This window comes from Phasianus colchicus, chromosome 1, assembly GCF_987193195.1.
Source record: "Phasianus colchicus chromosome 1, bPhaCol1.hap1.1, whole genome shotgun sequence".
NCBI classification, from domain to species: domain Eukaryota; kingdom Metazoa; phylum Chordata; class Aves; order Galliformes; family Phasianidae; genus Phasianus; species Phasianus colchicus.
Genome location: NC_143436.1, coordinates 140,420,255 through 140,437,438, shown reverse-complemented (window position 1 = coordinate 140,437,438; position 17,184 = coordinate 140,420,255). Strand labels below are relative to the sequence as shown.

The window sequence follows — 17,184 nt, the reverse complement described above, 5'->3', positions numbered from 1 at the left end:
GAAGGCCATTAAATAGTATAGGCTCATTTGTGTATTGCAGGTAATTACATTAATCTAAATTGAGTTTCAGTCTGTTGGCATTCTGGATTTGCATTTCAAAAGCACACGAGTGTAAACAACTCTTTGATGGGGTTTATGTGTAAAAAGAAGGTTGGTTAAACGTCAACCAATTGGCTGATGCCTCAGTGATGTCAACCACTGAAGACAGGTTCATGTTTGTATTAAAGCCCAGCGTTAATCTAGATTTAAAACAAACAAACAGCGCTGCCCTCCCTCTCCCCCCCCCCTTCAACCCTCCCCCTCCGGACACGGAGCTGCGGGGAAAGGACAAGGAGGAAGGGGCAGGCACTGCGTGAAGGCTGATGGCTGTGTGCCTGCTGAAGTTGGAGCAGCGCTGATGGAAGAACTCAAGCAATTTGTTACGTAAAAGCTCCCCCCTCGCCTTCTGCCCCATCTGCAACAATAAGCAGATTTTTCAGTGGGATCTCCATCATCACCGTAACCCAAAGGGAACGGGAAAACCCTTGGGTGAGAAGGACAGCCGCGTCCTCGCACAGCACTACCAGCAGCGTCCTCAGCTCTGCGCCGGCGTTCCCTCGGTTCCCCGCCGCTGAACACCAATAGAACCTCCCGGCGCTGCCTCCTTCCCCTCCCCTCCCCTCCCGCGGGGCCGAGGCTGCCGAGGACGCGCAAGGTGCAGGGCCGGGGCCGCACGGGCAGGGCTGAGGGGGGGCCGCTCGCTACTCACCGTCTCCGGGAGGCACCGGGATGGCGAAGGGGGGGCACTCCACCTTGATGGGGCGCTCGGCGTACGAGGAGCACTCCCCGGAGTCCTCGGCGAAGTTGTCGCGGGGGGACTCGAGCCCGGCGTCCTCGTCCGCCTCGGGGTCGTTGTCGCGGCCGTTGTGCAGCGCGCCCGGGCTGGGCGGCCCTCCGAGGGGCTGCGGACCGTCGGGCAGAGGGGGCGGCGGCTCGGGTGCTCCGTCGGGCCCCCCCCTGCAGCTGAGGATTCGGTCCATCTCGTCGTAGTACTTGCAGATCTTGCGGGCGTGCCCGTTCTTCTTCAGCCCGTCCCGGGCCTGGTAGTACTGCCTTTTGAGGCCCTTGATGCGGATGCGGCACTGCTCCGGGGTGCGCTCGAAGCCCAGCTCGGCCAGGCGGCACGCCACGTCCCGGTACACATGGCTGTTCCGAAAGTTGCCGTCCAGCGCCGACTGCACGTCCGCCTCGCCCCAGATCTCCAGCAGCGCCCGCGTCTCCAGGTCCGACCACAAGAAGCCCCGCGTGTTCGTGATCATCCTCGGCCGGCCGGGGTCACTGCAATGGCCGCGCACCGGGAGAGGAGGAGGAGGAGGGAGGGACGGAGAGAGGAGGTGCCGGGGGGGCGGCGGGAGGGAGCGGGGGGGGGGGTGGAGGTTAATACCCGCGCTGCGCGCTCCCAGGGGGCGCCTACGGCAGCCCCGGCCGCGGTGCGGCGGGAGGCGGCGGGGAGCCGGGCCCCGGGCCCCGCATCCCAGCGCGGGCCGCCCGCCCGCCAAACTTTCAAGCGGGCACCTGCAGAAAGGGAGCGGGGAGAAAAAAAAAAAAAAAAAAAAAAAAAAACCCCAACCAACCAACCGAGCCCGACACGCACAAAGCCTCCCCCGCAGCTCTCGCCCTGCTTCGGCGAGAAGACGGAGATGCGGGCACGACCCCGCCGCCCCCCGGGCAGGACGCGCCGCCCCGCTCCGCTCCGCGCTCAGCCCCGCGCGGCCGCTCCCCCGCCGCGGGCAGCTCCGGGGGCGGCAGGACGGCGGCGCGGGCGGCACGCGGAGGCCCGGCTCATGGCAGCGCCCTCCTCCTTCCCTCCTTCCTCCCCCTCCTCCTCCCCTCCCTCCCGCCGCAGTGGAGCGCGATCCCTACACACACACACACACACACACACACACACGCACGGCGCTGCAGCTCTGCGGCCGGAGAGGCCCCGCGGAACGACACAGCCCCTCGCTGGGGCTCGGCGCCCCTCGAGGCAGTGGCAGCCCGGGGACGCGCGGGGTCGGCTGCGCCGCGCCCTCTCCGCCCGCTTCCCTGACGCGCACCGGCAGAAGGCTCCGCTCTCCCCCGGGCCCTCCCAGGCCCCGGCTCCCGCCTGACGGGCGGGTCCCACCCCCTCCTCGCTAGAGCTCCGCGGCGGAGATGTCTGTACCTTCGTCACACCGCAGCCAGAGGGCCGCGGCCAAAGCCAGCGCGGCCGCCGCGCCGACCGCGGCCCGTCCGCACATCCCTCCGCGGGAGGCCTCTCCGCTTACCTGCCCACGGCACGAGGCTCACGCCACCCCCCGCCGAGCGCGCAGCCCAACGCCGCACCCAGCTCATCGGCGCGGCTTCCGGCTCCGCGCCGCGGCGGGGCCGGGCCGGACCGGGCAGGGCAGCGCGGGGCCGGCCTACGCGGGCGCGGCAGCCCGGCTCCGCTCCGCGCCTCCCCGCGGCGCCCCGCGGCCATGCTCCCCCCCCCCCGGCGGCAGCCAATGGCGGCCGCGCTGAGGGACGGGGCTCCCCGCGCCGCCTGCGGCCTGCGCCCCGCCGCCCTGACGCGGGGAGAGGTGGCCGGCGGTGCGCCCGGCCCGGCGGCCCTCGGGTTGCATCCGCGGCCCTTGTAATTGAATTTAAAAGGTTTAGAAATTACCATTTGTATTTATTGCTCCCAGCTTTAACAAGCGCTTCGCATCCCTCATCTCACCGGGCTTTTTGGAGTAAGCCTCTGATTTACGAGCGTGATTAATTTCTGAGGTGCTATTTATATCTCAGATACATCACTTTAAAGCAGTATTCTGGTACTATTTTTCTTTCAAACACACCAGAGGCAGTGGGAATGCCAGCTAGCGTTCATCACTGGTCCTGCAGCACCTGCTTTATCTACACAATAAACCAAAACACAAGAAAAACTGGCGGGGTTATATGCGTGAGACATCTGAAAGCTCAAAACAATTTTAATCTCTGCCTGACAGTTTTGGGTAATTTGAGCAAGACTTGTTAATAACTGAGAAAAGCTTCTAGCGTAGTTAGAACAGTGGAATCATTGAATCATTAGGGTTGGAAAAAACCTCCCAGATCATCAAATTCAGCCACTAACCCATCCCTGCCATGCCCACTAACCATGTCCCTTTGCCACGTCCACAAAGCTCTTCAACACCTCCAGGGATGGTGACTAGACTGCCCACCTCCCTGGGCAGCCTGTGCCAGTGCATCACCACTCCTCCTGAGAAGAAATTCTTGATGTCCAACATGAACCAATCATAGCTCAACTTAAGGCCCTTCCTTCTCATCCTGTTGCTGTTACCTGGGAGGAGAGGCTGACCCCTATCTCACTACAACCTCCTTTCAGGCTGCTTCTTTTTTTTAATAAGCTGAAAACTGACAACATTTCATAGAATTGTATCATATTACAGAATGGCTTGGGCTGGAAGGGACCTCAAAACCCACCAGAGCAGGCTGCCCAAACAACATTGTCCTTTGCATTATTATTTACATATATGTGATGTGGTCAAACAGATCTGTCAGGTTTACTTGGACCAAACTTGAGCAGTAGTGATTTGTACCCTTCAGTTTTGGAGGCATCGCTTACAAAAGCCATGCTGTCTGCAAACTGCAAGACAGACAACCTGAGTTTTAGCTGCCTGTACTGAACAGTAACTCGGGGACCAGGGCAGCAGCTTGGCTGCCTGACAAATGCACTGTCAAGTATTAACTTGTCTGCTGAAAAGTTTCTCTTCGTTAGGTCCTGGTTTTATCTGATATGATTTTGAAAGCAACACCAGGTCAGTGAAATCTGCCTTGTATGCAGTCAACACAAGTAATGCTTTTTACCCTTTGGTTATCTGGCTGTATGGCAACCCAGAAGATGGATGTTTAGCTTCTGCAGAAATTCTAGCCTAGAAAAGAACTACCAGATTGTAGAACACCACATTACCTACACTCACATTTGTATTCCAATCGGAAGGAGGAAGTCCATGTCAATTTCCAGTAGCACTGATTTAAAGGCTGGGAGAGACCGAAATGAACAGTGCAGATGGGTTTTGATCCCACCAAGTATCTGAATTTCCATCAAAAATGTATTTTGTGCCCCACAAAAGAGAGAGAAGATGTAATGGTGCAGTTTTTTACTGAGCTTCCTGTTCTCATAGATCTATCCCTTTGCCTGCTTGTCTGCTCTCACATGGAGGGAGGGAATGACTGTGCAGTTTCCTTTCATACTTTGGACAAAATCATTGCTCTGCTGCATGTTCCATCGCTGGTCCCTACCTGTTGAATATTGTGCCTTCTTCCCTAGCTCTCAATGTCAGCTTTCAGTTCTAGCATTTAACCCCTTTTCTAGCACACTGTCAACACAGCAGATCCTCCTCATTAATGGAATAATTACTGCAAAGAAAGGCTGCCCATCAATGGCTTACCTGAGAGTTTCCTGCTGCTGTCAAGGTAGGCAGACAATTGGAGGCTTGACTTAGTAGTAGATGGCTGCAGTTACTGACAGCACATGCTTGCTGGGAATAGGATGTTCATACATAGAGGAGGTGAGGAGCGGGCTGTAACCCAGATGTAGAAACCCTGAAAGAGTGACCGCTCTGGACCACTGTTCTTTCCCATTGATAGGTTCCTGCTGAATCTTCACTCATTCACTCCTTTCTACTTCTGATCACTTTGTACACACTCAGTGCTTACGTTTTGGTCTTTGCCATTCGCTTGGATTGTGCAATCCTGCCTGTCCGAGCCATTCCAAGGGGAACGTGAACAGCAGGTGGCAACAGCAGAGCTTGCTACATCCTTTTATTGCATTCTGCCTTCAAATAATTGTCAATCTTTACTGGAATCACCATTTTAGATCAGAAAACATATCTGCGTTAGTAACTGCTACAGAAGGTTTAAACATTCCTGTGGAGTGAGGGAATGGAAGAGCTCAGAAGTAGCTTGAAGCTGCCCATAAAACATAACTTGAGACTTTTTTTTTGTTGTTGGAATGGGAATGTGGGAACACTTTTCACCATAAAAAGATGAAAAAGTCAGAAATCCTAATTTCATTTGAACGCTTACCTAGTTATATAGTAGAAGTTGGAATTGCTAGTAGTAGTAGAGAAGATAGTAGTAGGGTAGGTGTTAAAATTAAAAAATAAAGGGCCAATCCTGCAGACATTATGATCAGTACAACTTATTGCCATAAAAGTGAGTGGAATTAGCACGTTTTACACCAAATACTGCATTTGTCTTACTACAGGACAAAACAGGTTTTTATACAATGCGAATTATTTAGTCTGTTATTTTTGATGTCTGTCTGAGCTGCAAAGAAACTACATGTTTTTGATGAGTAAGACAGCTTCAAGCTATAATAATTCTTCTTGTCATGACACTTCTGTGCATTATTATATTCAATAGAGATGACAGCAGCAATGAATTAATGACAAGCAGGTACAAAAAAAACCCAAAAACATCAATATGCTTTGGCTTCCCTATAACATTTACTGATCAGGAAAGTCAAATGGTATGAAAAAGGGAAAGGAAATGGTAACAAGTACACCCACACCCAATCAAATCACATATATCACTCCTTTAATGTTCAATAACTATGTGTGATGTTTCATTTCAGTTGTGTTAGAGCTGAGCATGGGAGCTTTGCCTCCTCTTATCAATTTAGATACACAAAAGTCAGCCCCCTTGCACAAAACACAGCTGTCTGTGTATGTAAGAAAGATGCAGGTGCTCAAAATGATGGACAGATTTGTAAAGTATACATTGGTTTTACCATAACTGACACATTTCATGTCAGTCCAGGAAAAACACAGTATTATTGGACATGACAGCTAGATGAAGACTACATGCTGTATCCACAAATGGATTTGAACAGTGAAAAATGCCTTGCTCTTTCTTTTTGTGTAATTGTTGTTAGTCATCATGAAGATCCATCAGATCAACTATTTCATTTACATCCCCGGGTTTTCTAGAGACTTTGTAGTAGCTTTCCTCATAACCATCTAAACCTAGCATTTGTTTTCAGTCTCAGATTGCTGCATGCCATGGGTGATGTCTTTGCCTCCAGCTGCTTCTGGAGTTCTGCATAGTTTTGTTGCCCAAAGGGAAAAGTTGCAGTTCTCTTTTCTCCCTCTGAGAGCTCTTTGTGTTACTTTTTCTTCTTCTTCTTTTTTTCTGAGATCTCATACATGGAAAATACACTCTAGTCCTTAATGTACTTGCTGTTCTGTATACAGGTGTGATTCAGCAGACGTACCTGAGTTTCATTTCAGTATCCTCTGCCTGAAAGTCAGAGTATAAGCATATATGTTATTTCTTTCTGTTGCTACTTTAGCTGTATAAATGCATGAGTAGCAACAATTCATTTTCTCCATGTCGAGGCCAGCCCTGGTGTAATTAATCATACTTGGAGAAAAGAAATGTCATTTAAAAATAAAAGCCAAAATAGGGTAAGAGTTCTATGGTGCATGTAACTATGTCATTATAAAGATGAGACATCAGAATGATGATTTTCCTCACAATATGGGAGTAGCTATCCCAGTATGAAGCACCTTTATGTAACTATAACTATGGGCATATTAAGAAGTTGAGATGGCAGGGGAATTTTATTACTTTAGTCCTATAATGATAATTAAAATGGTACCTATTTCTGACTGACAAACCCCAAATAACCTATGACAATTTTAAATTACTTCATTTGGCCAATGATTTTCTGCAGAGAAGCTCATTCCTTCTGGAACGATAATGAGCTGAGAACTCAGATGCAGAGCTGGAATAAGTGGACAGTACTACCATATAAAAGTATCATCTTCAGTTTGCAGTGTCAGGTGAACTCCTACTGTGTTCACACACCTCTTCAATCCCACACTCACTTCCTTAGAAAGGAAGAGGGTTAAAAACCCTTTTCAGGTACATCCACTCTGACACCTCACCCACTCTGTTCTGTAATTATACATCCCTCTTCTTCAGACTCTTCCTCTCTCTGCATTTTCTTCTGGAAATGAAGTGAATGTCAGCTCTATGTTGACTGCAAGAGAGCACATTGCTGCGGAGCAGGCAGCACAGCCAGGTTCATGCATTTTCAGCGTTACTGTGCATTTTCATATAATATACCAAATGTGCCACAGGTGGGCAGTTTAAGCAGGCCACAGCAGAGGTGGAAAGAAATAGTCTGTGAGCTGCCTTCATCTCAACTGCCAGACAGCGAGTTGCCTGCTGTAAAGAAGTCTTTAAAAGCACTGCCTTCCAAGTGGCCACGAAGGCTTCCACCTGCTATACAGAAAGCTTTTTTCTTTTTTTGCTGAACTTATTTGATCCACTCCTAGGGAGGAATAAAAGCTACCTTTCTGTCAGTAAAAATTCCATCTGGTCTCTGAGTTATAATGATATGTCAAGCTCCCACCTTCCATTGTCAGTCACAATCCCTATCTGGTCACTTATTGGCTCATCTGTCACAAGAAGCAGAAAGATTCCCCTTGCAAAAGGGGCAAAAAATTACCTCCTGAGGCCTCTAGTGACCTGTGTCTATTCAGGCAACTGAAGTAGCACAAGTTTTTAAGGCTGCAGCAACCTAAAAGGATATAACAAGCTGCCCATTCTGTTCAGACATTCAGAATTGTCTCTAATAAGAAGCTGTTTAATGGGCAGAGAAATCATTGGAAAGAAAATTTAATCACCTTTGGTTTTTCTCTGGGAGTGCTCTTTTGTAATGCTTCAGTGCAGATGGGCTGGTTAGGAAAATCACCAAATGGAATGCCATTCTTTTGAGATAAAATTTGATGTCTTTCATTTGCAGCTGTGCACACACAGTCTTAATCCACCCTGTGTTTATTGGGTTCAGAAGTAGTTTTATGAAAATCAGTGAGGAAAAAGAAGTGCCGCGAGTCTGGACTTAACTGTACTTCTGATACCTGTAGGGCAAATTGGAGACCTCAGGTCTTCCTTCCCTCCCTGAGTTTATTAAAGCTGCTGACCGATTACAATTCATTATGGTGACACAAGAAACAGTCACCTTTTGAAAGTATCATGTCATTTCAAGATAAAAACATTAAAGAATACCATTACACACAAACATAGATAATTGCTAAGTCTGGCAGGCCCTCTTTATCTATCTGGCCCACCCCTTCTCCAGCAGGTCCACCCAAAGCAGGGTGCCCATGCCCATGGCCAAGCAGCTGGTGGAGATCCCCAAGGAGACCTGACAGCCTCTAAGGCAGCCTGTGCCACTGCTCTGTCAACCACGCAGTGCAGAAAATTTTCCTCATATTCATATGGAACTCCCTGTTCTTCTGTTTCTGTCCAGTGCCTCTTATCCTGTCACTGGGCACCACTGAAAAGAGCTTGGCCCCAGTTATGGAAAACATTTGATGGAAAAAGAATAATTTATCAGGTTGAACAGGTGCTTCAGGTTATTAGTTGTTTTGCCAAGTGTTTGTTCCTGCACGGGCTTCCTCGACCCTTTTCAGGGATGCCCTGTCTGTGCCCTTCTCCCTCAGTTTTTTTTGTTTGTTTGTTTTTTGTTTTTTTGTCCTGTTGAGCCAGGATTCATTGGTATGGTCCTTTTTTTGAGGGCGGAAGGCTTCTCAGACACTTTTATCAGCCACAAGATTAATGTTAACTACTCTGTAATGATTCTATGATCTCAAAGACCCAAAGGATACTTACTGATGCATTAATCTACGAACATCTCATGTGTGCACAGTCTGGAGATACAGTCTTTTTTTCTGTGCTTCCGAAGTGCCATGTCTGTTACTAAAAGGCTCTTAGCCTATTCAGTGTGAGTGAAAAGACTCAGAATTAGAGGTCAAAGTGACAAGGATGACCTAATTGTGGAGGTGTGTGAGGGCTGTTTCAAAGTAGTGGAAAAAAGCGGGAGTAAAGGAGGTCAAATAGTTTCAGAAGATGCTTCTGGCTGAGTATTTTTGCCAGGTCGTGAGCTGTGACAGGAAATATGGAGTGTAACTCAGTTCCAGATTGTAGACATCTAAATTTAGCTACTAAATGTAGGTAAATGCCTGTGAGCCACATACCTCAACTTCCATTTCAAGGAATGGAGATCAAGTCCTTAGAGTTATTGGGGCCTGGAGAGCTACTGTCCTCATCTTAAATTAGATATCTACCAGGCCAGTCAGTCAAAGCCCCACTCCTGCTGCCGCTGAGGTACTTCTTAAACTTTGGCAAGTCTGTTTGGCATGTATCCAGACGTCTAGGGTACCTGAGGATACTCTGGTTTCTCCGAAGACAGAGGAGCCACATGCATGTCTCTGGTAACTTTTTTTGGTAAGGGGAAATTATGTACCCTTTTGCCCACACAGAAACATGCTAGATGGTTGGGACAGCTGAGTGTAATGCATCCTTCAGTGCAAGTCTTCTTGAATGTCCCGAAAGGGCACGTCCCCAGAGCTGCTCATTTGCTTGCTTGTTTTATGTGGTAGACACAAGAAGAAATACACATGGCATCAGCTGCCCCTGGGACCTTCCTCTGTTCAGAATCTCTCATCCTCTGAGGACCTGGGACCTTCCTCTGTTCAGAATCATATCAGGCTGGCTGATATGGGCACAGCCTTGATGATGTGGCTATGGACTAAGCTGTAGGACTCATGGCTGCATGACAAGGGTAACTAGATATATAGGCACTCTTATCTACAGTAAAACTGCATGAATTGAAAAGACGTGGCATGAGAACCCTAGCACTGTATAGATATGGAATATAAGTAGAATGTGTAGAGGAGGCTAGAAAGAAATATTATAGTGCCAGTGAGTGTATGTATAGCTCACTCCTGTAACAAGAGAAAGGGCACTTTCCTCATGTATTTCTCTTTTATCCTAACCTCTGCTCAGCCTAGAAGTTAAAAAACAAATCAAAACAAAAGAAAAAACAAACATCCCGAAGAAATCCACAATGACATTATCGCAACTTATCCTTACCTCTTTCTTTGCTGACTTTACTAACAAGGTTACAAACTGTCTTGGTATATTGCTCAAGGGCGCAAGAATTTAACTACTGATTAATTTTTGCAGTTGAACGTAAGATGAGTACGGAGCAATTCTGGACATACAGTATGATCATGTAGATCAACATAAAATATGTGCGCATGAATCCTTAACAGCAGCGAGTAGATGTGATCAGCTAACAAAAGAGTATCTGTATGCACAGATAATTCTCTTGCCCTTCACAAGAAAGCATTTGGTCCCTCACTGCTCATCGCACGTTCCCTTCACAAGGTGTTGCTGGTGCATGCCGGCTTTGAAAGCATTATCAGCTTTGTCTGTGCCGCTGTTTATATACACAGTCATGTCCTTTTTGCTGCTGTTAGGCTTCTGTTTGCAACTAAAGGCTGTTATATCCATCTGTTCTGGGCAAAATTCTGCTTCTGAAAGACTCTCATTGTCCTTTGGCAGCGTGCCATGGAAATGTTTCTTTACAAAAACACTAGCTGGATTACAGGGACTGCAGGATCACCTTCAGCTCACAACAGCACATCTTTCAATTAGTTACTATTAGGCCCCTCCAGGAAGTGAATTTTCTGGGCCTGGATTTCTGGGCCACTTCTCCAGATGGAGAAAAAGCTGCCATACAACTCACTGCTAATGCAGACATAGAGCAGCCCAGTTAAGTGTCAGTGCTGTGAATCTACTCCTTCTTTTTCTTGATTTCTTTCTTTTTAGGCAAGAATGCTGGAAAGATAAGTGATTCCTCTCCAGTAACTCATATATATCACTGTGCTCTGCTGTCCACCTGACAAAGGATTTGCTCTCTCCTGTGCTCTTTGTAATCATTACTGACAGAACAACTCTTCTGGTTGACTTATAACCTAGGCATCACTTTCAGGTTGGAATTTGTCTTGAGTTCCTTGCATTCAAACTGGGCTTAAATCTTGCAGGTAATTTTTGCCCACAGTTGAAAGTGATCCTTCCTATCTATTCGCACAGCATAAAACTTGTTGGACAGAGACACCGCAATATCAGAAGGACGGGAGGAACTGCTGTGCTTTGTCAGAATCCTCATTCATAATTACTGTTGTGCTTAGAAGTCCTACTTACCAATGAGGGCAACACTGCACTAGGAATTGTGTAAAACAAGGGAAAAAAAAACAGGAACTCAGAAATTTCTAGCTTTTTATCTTCCTCACTGAGCTTCTCTAGGACTGAGCAGGTGATTTCAAGAAGCGCAAGGGAAGGTAAATATGAAACAGAAGTCTTGCAGGCATTTGCACAGGGAGCTGTTTTGGAAGTGTTGCTCTGAAAAACAGTGATCTCTTATTTTACCCAAGTATACCTAATAACCAAAAGTAGGTCATGAATATAGATGCTATGCTTTTGCTGTCAGGACAGAAGATTGAAGGACACATAAGATGTAGGGCTATGCACCAGAAACAAGTATGCATATTGCTGTTAGAAATTATCTATATTCAGCTGACTAGACACAAACTATAAGGCCTGACTTTACTATCCAAACAAGTGTGATCAGTGCATAGTTCACATTAGATTATTCCCAGGATAAAAAAGTGTCTCCTATTTTTTATTTTTTATTTTGTGAGTTTTCCCTCAAACCACTTTCACCTTTTGCAATACAATCCTTTATCCCTAGAACATCTCTGCCTTCACACTGCTCCCCTCATCTCAATCCTTTTAGTCTGCTCATTGGAGCACCACAGAATCATAGAATCATAGAATCTGGTTTAGATAGAATTTGTTATCCTTAGCACAAGTTAGAAAGGGAGTTGCTGAGGTATTGGTATTTTTGCATGTTTGGAACTTTTTCTGTTTTGAAATAGAATAAAACCTGGGATTTGAAATCCAAAGAAAATACTGAAAACAGTTGTTATGGGTCATTTTGTGGATGTCATTTTTCAACTGCAATCTTTCCCTTCCTTAATATAAAATTAAAGAACTTTTGAACCAAACATCACTTACAGTAAAATCTTTATCACCTAGTCCTTGTCATTTAAAAGTTAGTCTCTTCATCTACATGTCAATCTACTCAGCTCTGGATGAATGAATACTGTGAGTGGTTCATTTCATCCCTTAAAAATAAATACAGTTTACATTTTCTAAGATCAGATTCTAATTCCTTTACAATAGGTCTTCAATTTTTCTTGACTTTGATATCAAAGCCGTGGGTTAGATGCTCTGCAAGGTATATTTGGGTTTCTAGACTCTTGATTTCCCACACTGGGGAACCAGTTTGAGTATATTACTGCCACTTCATTCTCATGTATCTAGCTTTTCCTTGGATGGAAAAGAGTCTCCAGGGAAGAAAAGGAGGACAAACCTCTGACTTTCCCTATTGTATGCAGTTAAGGTAGAGTTAGAGCGGATATCTGGACCCAAATACTCTTTGACAAATTACACCAAAAACTTAATATATGACATATCATGCTAAATAACCTCTTTTTGTATTTCTTGTATAGTAGTAGTTTGGGGTTTTTTTGAGCTGTCAGATATGATACGCAAATCTGAAACTATTTTACAAAGCAGGTCAGAAAATCCAGGAAGGGAAAGAAGTCAATATGATGGTATTCAAAGGCCTTTGGCTGCCACTTCTGTCTAGTTTCTGTATCTAATACTAATCTCTTGAAATTTTATGATGTTGTTTTCATACGTGTTTTTCTCTCTTATTGTTAGGGAAAATTTATACTACTATTGAGTTTTTTATGGCTCTGTGGCAAGTCTCATGATTTTTCTCATTTTTTAAAAATGCTCAGTAATACCACTGTTTCAGAAAAAAAATAAGTGTGCACAATAATTCATAGGCACAGCAAACTTCAGAAAAGCCATTCAAGTTTCTGAGCTCTCAGTTTTAGTGCTGTATGTCCCTATAATGTCAGCTGAACACTTAATACTGATGAGAAGACAGCTGGTTGCTCAGACATGGATGTACAACATCTGTGGGCTGCTGTATAAGCATGAGACTTGGAACAGCTCCCACTCACCGTGCACCTGACTTTTTTGAAAATGGTCCAGTTTTGTGTTTGTGAACTGATTTGCTATCTTTATTCATGATAGCACATCTCCTCATCCCTTCTTTATCTATTTTTGAACCGGTGCCACACCATCTGAAAATAAAAGATTGAAGGATAGCACTTGCTTTTTAGCTTTTATATGGTTCTTCCAACATTACTTCTAGTTGGAACAAAAATACATAATTTTTGGAGTGCCTGGAAGCCTGTGAGACTCTTTGTCTCACAGGTGGCAGAAGTGAGAAAACAAAGCATCCAAATGCTCACAAGCTTGGAGCTACAGGAAGACAGCTGCTAAAGAATCTATGTAGGGTTGAAGTGTCTCTGGTTCTGAGCAGCTGAACTATGAAGTCTCAAATCATTAATAAGGGAAAGCCTGTGACTAGTAAGTGTGTCAGGGAGATGCATTAAAATATCGGCATTGGAATCCACTCTTAATAAATCTAAAGAGCATCTAGGTCTGTAGTTGTAGTTCAGTGAGCATCCTGCAAGGAGAAAACTCACCAGGGCTTCAACCAGCGCTAAGAATAGGACCTGTCTTTCTTTAAGTATAAAGCCATAGGACAGTTTACATAGCACTGAAAATACAAATGTGCAGATGGTGGCTTTCTAATTCTGTAAATGCTTTCTTTCCGACACATAATTCATGCATGCCATTCTGTGCTGGTGTGATTGTGCTTAGACAGTTTGCTAAAATCATCCTTTACATCAATGGGACAAGTGGGAATATGGGAACTCTATTTGCCATCAACACGAAGGAATGTATTCCATTGCCTCTTTCTGCTTTAGCTTGGTCACTTTTTATAGCAAGACCTGCACAAATGCATGCATTCACCAGAGGGATGTTAGGTCCTGAAACAGGCTCCCCAGGGCATTGATCATGGCCCCAAGCTGCTGGAGTTCAAGAACCATCTGGACAGTGCTCTCAGACATAGGGTTTGATTTTGGGGTGGTCTTGTGTGGAGCCAGGAGTTGGACTTAATGATCTTTATGGGACTTTTCCACCTCAGGATATTCTGTGATTCTGTGATCTGTCTAACTTTAAGTGTGCAAACCAGTTTCCATGATGGGAGAGAAGATGCTGATAAGCTCAAAGTTGTGCCCATGGTTAAGAACTTGCAGATCCAATGCTGTCCTCCGAGGAGACTGGATATATACAGGATCACAGAATCACAGGGTTTGGAAGGGACCTCAGGGGATCATCGAGACTAACTCCCCTGCTAAATCAGGTACCCTACAATAGGTTGCACAAGTGGGCATCCAGTTGGATCTTGAATATCTCTGTAGAAGAAGACTCCACAACCTCTCTGGGCAACCTTTTTCAGTGCTCCATCACCCTTACTGTATAGAAGTTCTGCATGTTAGCATGGGACCAGCCCGTAAATCATTGACACTATGTTCAAGTTTTAGGCCATTACTCCTTGTTCTATCACAATGCACCACTAAAAAGAGCCTGCCTCTTACTAAGGCACCCACCTCATTTAGTAGGGGACCCACCTTTTCCCCAGTCTTCCTTTTACTGCTGACATACTTAATAAAACCTTTATTGTTTTCCTTTAGCTCCTTTGCAAGCTTTAATTTCAAAAGGGCCTTAGCCTTCCTCATTGCATCCCTACGGGACCTGAAAACATTCCTATATTATTCTCAGGTGGACAGGCCCACTTTCTCTTGATCGTGCTTGCTAGCCACGATAATACTTCATGCACATGTCTACATGCATTCCAGATTGAAGTTATCTCCCTCAATTGAAGGTGAAGAAGATTAATGGGGTAAGTATCAGGTGCTGCCCAGTGCTCAGTGCAGCCAGGGCTCTGGGTCTTGTTCTGAACCTGTAGATAGTATTGCCATAGAAGTAATATCTTTTTCCAGGTTTATCAAGATGTAAGAGGATTTGATACTTTTTAAAGAAAGGGAAAAAATCCTATTTAGGATTTCAAAGATTTGTGCAAGTGAGATTTTTGGTCTTTGTTGAGGTTCTACATTTTGACCCCTTACTTAACTATGTTCACTGGGTCATTGCAAAAGTTCTTTCCAAGAAAATATTGTGAATTGTGCCAAGAAGGGTTGGCTTTTATAGTCCTCTGACTCACCTGCACTGGATCAAATAGCTGTGGTGATTTAACTCACACCTATTCAGCAGCTGTCTGCACTTTCCCTCTGCCAAAGAAAAGTGAATGTCTTCTTTTGTCCTGGCTACTGTAGTCATTAGGTCATGCTGGTAAACACAGTCTGAATTGGAACACTTTAGTTCAAGTATGTGCTTGATCATGCTGTTATTATTCTGCGGGAGTGTGGGTGGACTTAGAAATCTATTTGGTGACTGTAATGCCTTTGTTGTGTTCCTTCTACACTAATGTCGTGTGAAGATGTAGGGACAAAATAACCTTTTTTTTTGGTTGCAGACAGAATCAGATCTGAAGTTACACCACTGCCCGTGAAAACGTTCATGTGCATTTACTTCTGTACATGCTCAAAGCCTCTTGGCAGGTACATTTCTCTGAAGGTTAAAGGTAAGAGTAGAATTCATTTGCTTTCATTTAGGTGTCAGAAAGTAAAGTATTTAGAAACACAGAATCACAGATTCAAAGGGGTTGGAAGAGACCTCTGGGGATCATCTAGTCCAATCCTCCTTGTTAAAACAGGTTCCCTGGAGTGAGCTACTTAGGAAAGCATTCAGGAGGATTTTGAACATCTCTGGAGAAGGAAACTCCACAGCCTCTCTATGGCAGCCTGCTCCAGTGTTCTGTCACTCTTATAGGAAATAAGTTCTCTGTCAAGTTCAGATGGAACTTCCCATGTTCCAGCTTGTGCCCACCACCCCTCGTCTTGTCACTGGGCACCACTGAAAAGAGCCTGGCCCCATCCTCTTGATTGCTGCCTTTTAGATATTTATAAGTGTTGATAAGATCCCCTGTCTTCTCTTCTCTGGACTGAATAGCCCCAGATCTCTCAGCCTTTCCTTATACGGGAGAAGTTCCAGGCTCTAAATCATCCTTGTAGATCTCCACTGGACTCCCTAGAAGTTCCCTGTCTTTCTTACACCAGGTAGGGCAGAACTGGACACAGTACTCCAAATGTGGCTTCACCAGGGCAGGGTAGAGGGGGAGGACTGCCTCCATCGACCTGCTGGCCATGCTCTTTTTAATGCACCCCAAGATCTCACTGGCTGCCTTAGCCACAGTGTTACACTGTTGGCTCATGGCTGTCTACCAGGACCCCAAGGCCACCAAGTCTCAGATCTTCATTGTAGGCTCCTTTTATAATCAACTACCAAGCAAATGCACCATAAAAGATATGTGTCATCCTAAAAAGAAGGAATGCCCGTAAAAAGTTAGGGTATCAATAATTCAGTGCTTGGATATCTCTTTTTGCAGGTAACAAAAATAGAATGAGGTCATACTAATAAATGTTGGAAAGACCTGAGATAGACATTTACAGTAACCAACAGGACTGGATGGCTCACATCCAGGAGTGATAAAGAATGGAACAGCTGACTTTTTAAATATCTACAACTGATCTTCTCACATCTATTAGGCAATACTGACATGAAATCTTAACCCTGACTAACTCTAGCCATTGACATACCAGTTAAGTTATAGATATTTTATTTTTGCATTATCCTGAATAATACAAACACTGTATTTGTGTTAAAGAAATTCAAAGATATATTGACCAATCTTAATTACTGGAAGTAATAGTTAATAGAGAAAATGATAAAATCTTGAGATGCTTGTGATTTGAGGACAAATTAACAGCTTCCTGATCAATTAAAGAAAGGAATAGAGAAAAACAGGATAACAGTTTACTACCTGAACTTTCACACAATAGACTGTAAAAGAAACTTAATCTGCAGGTGAAAGGAAGCAAGAGATAATATTATCAGTCTAGAATGAGTTTAAACTTGAATTGTTCCAGTGACCAGTACATGGAAAAGTTTCAAGTGTACTATCATCAGCTAGAGTTAATTAAACTATCCAACTATCGTAAAATGCACATACAATTATTTAACAAAATATTATAGATCTGAAAAAATGTATTAAGTTGAAGATAAGCAATGTGGTTTTTTTGTTTATTTGTTTGTTTTTGTTTTCTGTTTTTAATTATATCTTACTCAACTATGCCTTAAAGTCTTTTGACAGTATTATTCAGTTCAACCATGACAGTATTATTCAGTTCAGCCTCATGGAGTAAAGGATCAGTTTCTTCTTTGAAATCCCTGTAA

At 45.0% G+C, this 17,184-nt stretch overlaps 1 protein-coding gene across 2 annotated transcripts in view; it reads right to left on the bottom strand.

Annotated features, from left to right (window-relative positions):
• The window catches only part of NAXD (NAD(P)HX dehydratase), a 50,818-nt gene extending 48,309 nt beyond the window's left edge, over positions 1-2,509 (bottom strand). The window contains exons 1-2 of one of the 2 annotated variants that reach the window (XM_090128760.1): positions 2,289-2,509; positions 749-1,317 (exon numbers count right to left, since the gene is read on the bottom strand). In XM_090128760.1, the coding sequence (XP_089984886.1) occupies positions 749-1,317; positions 2,289-2,482 (763 nt within the window). In that variant the 5' untranslated portion in view covers positions 2,483-2,509. Of the gene's footprint in view, positions 1-748; positions 1,318-2,185 lie in introns of both variants that reach the window. The other variant, XM_090128749.1, reaches the window with a different exon arrangement.
• Between the last annotated feature and the right edge of the window lie 14,675 nt (positions 2,510-17,184).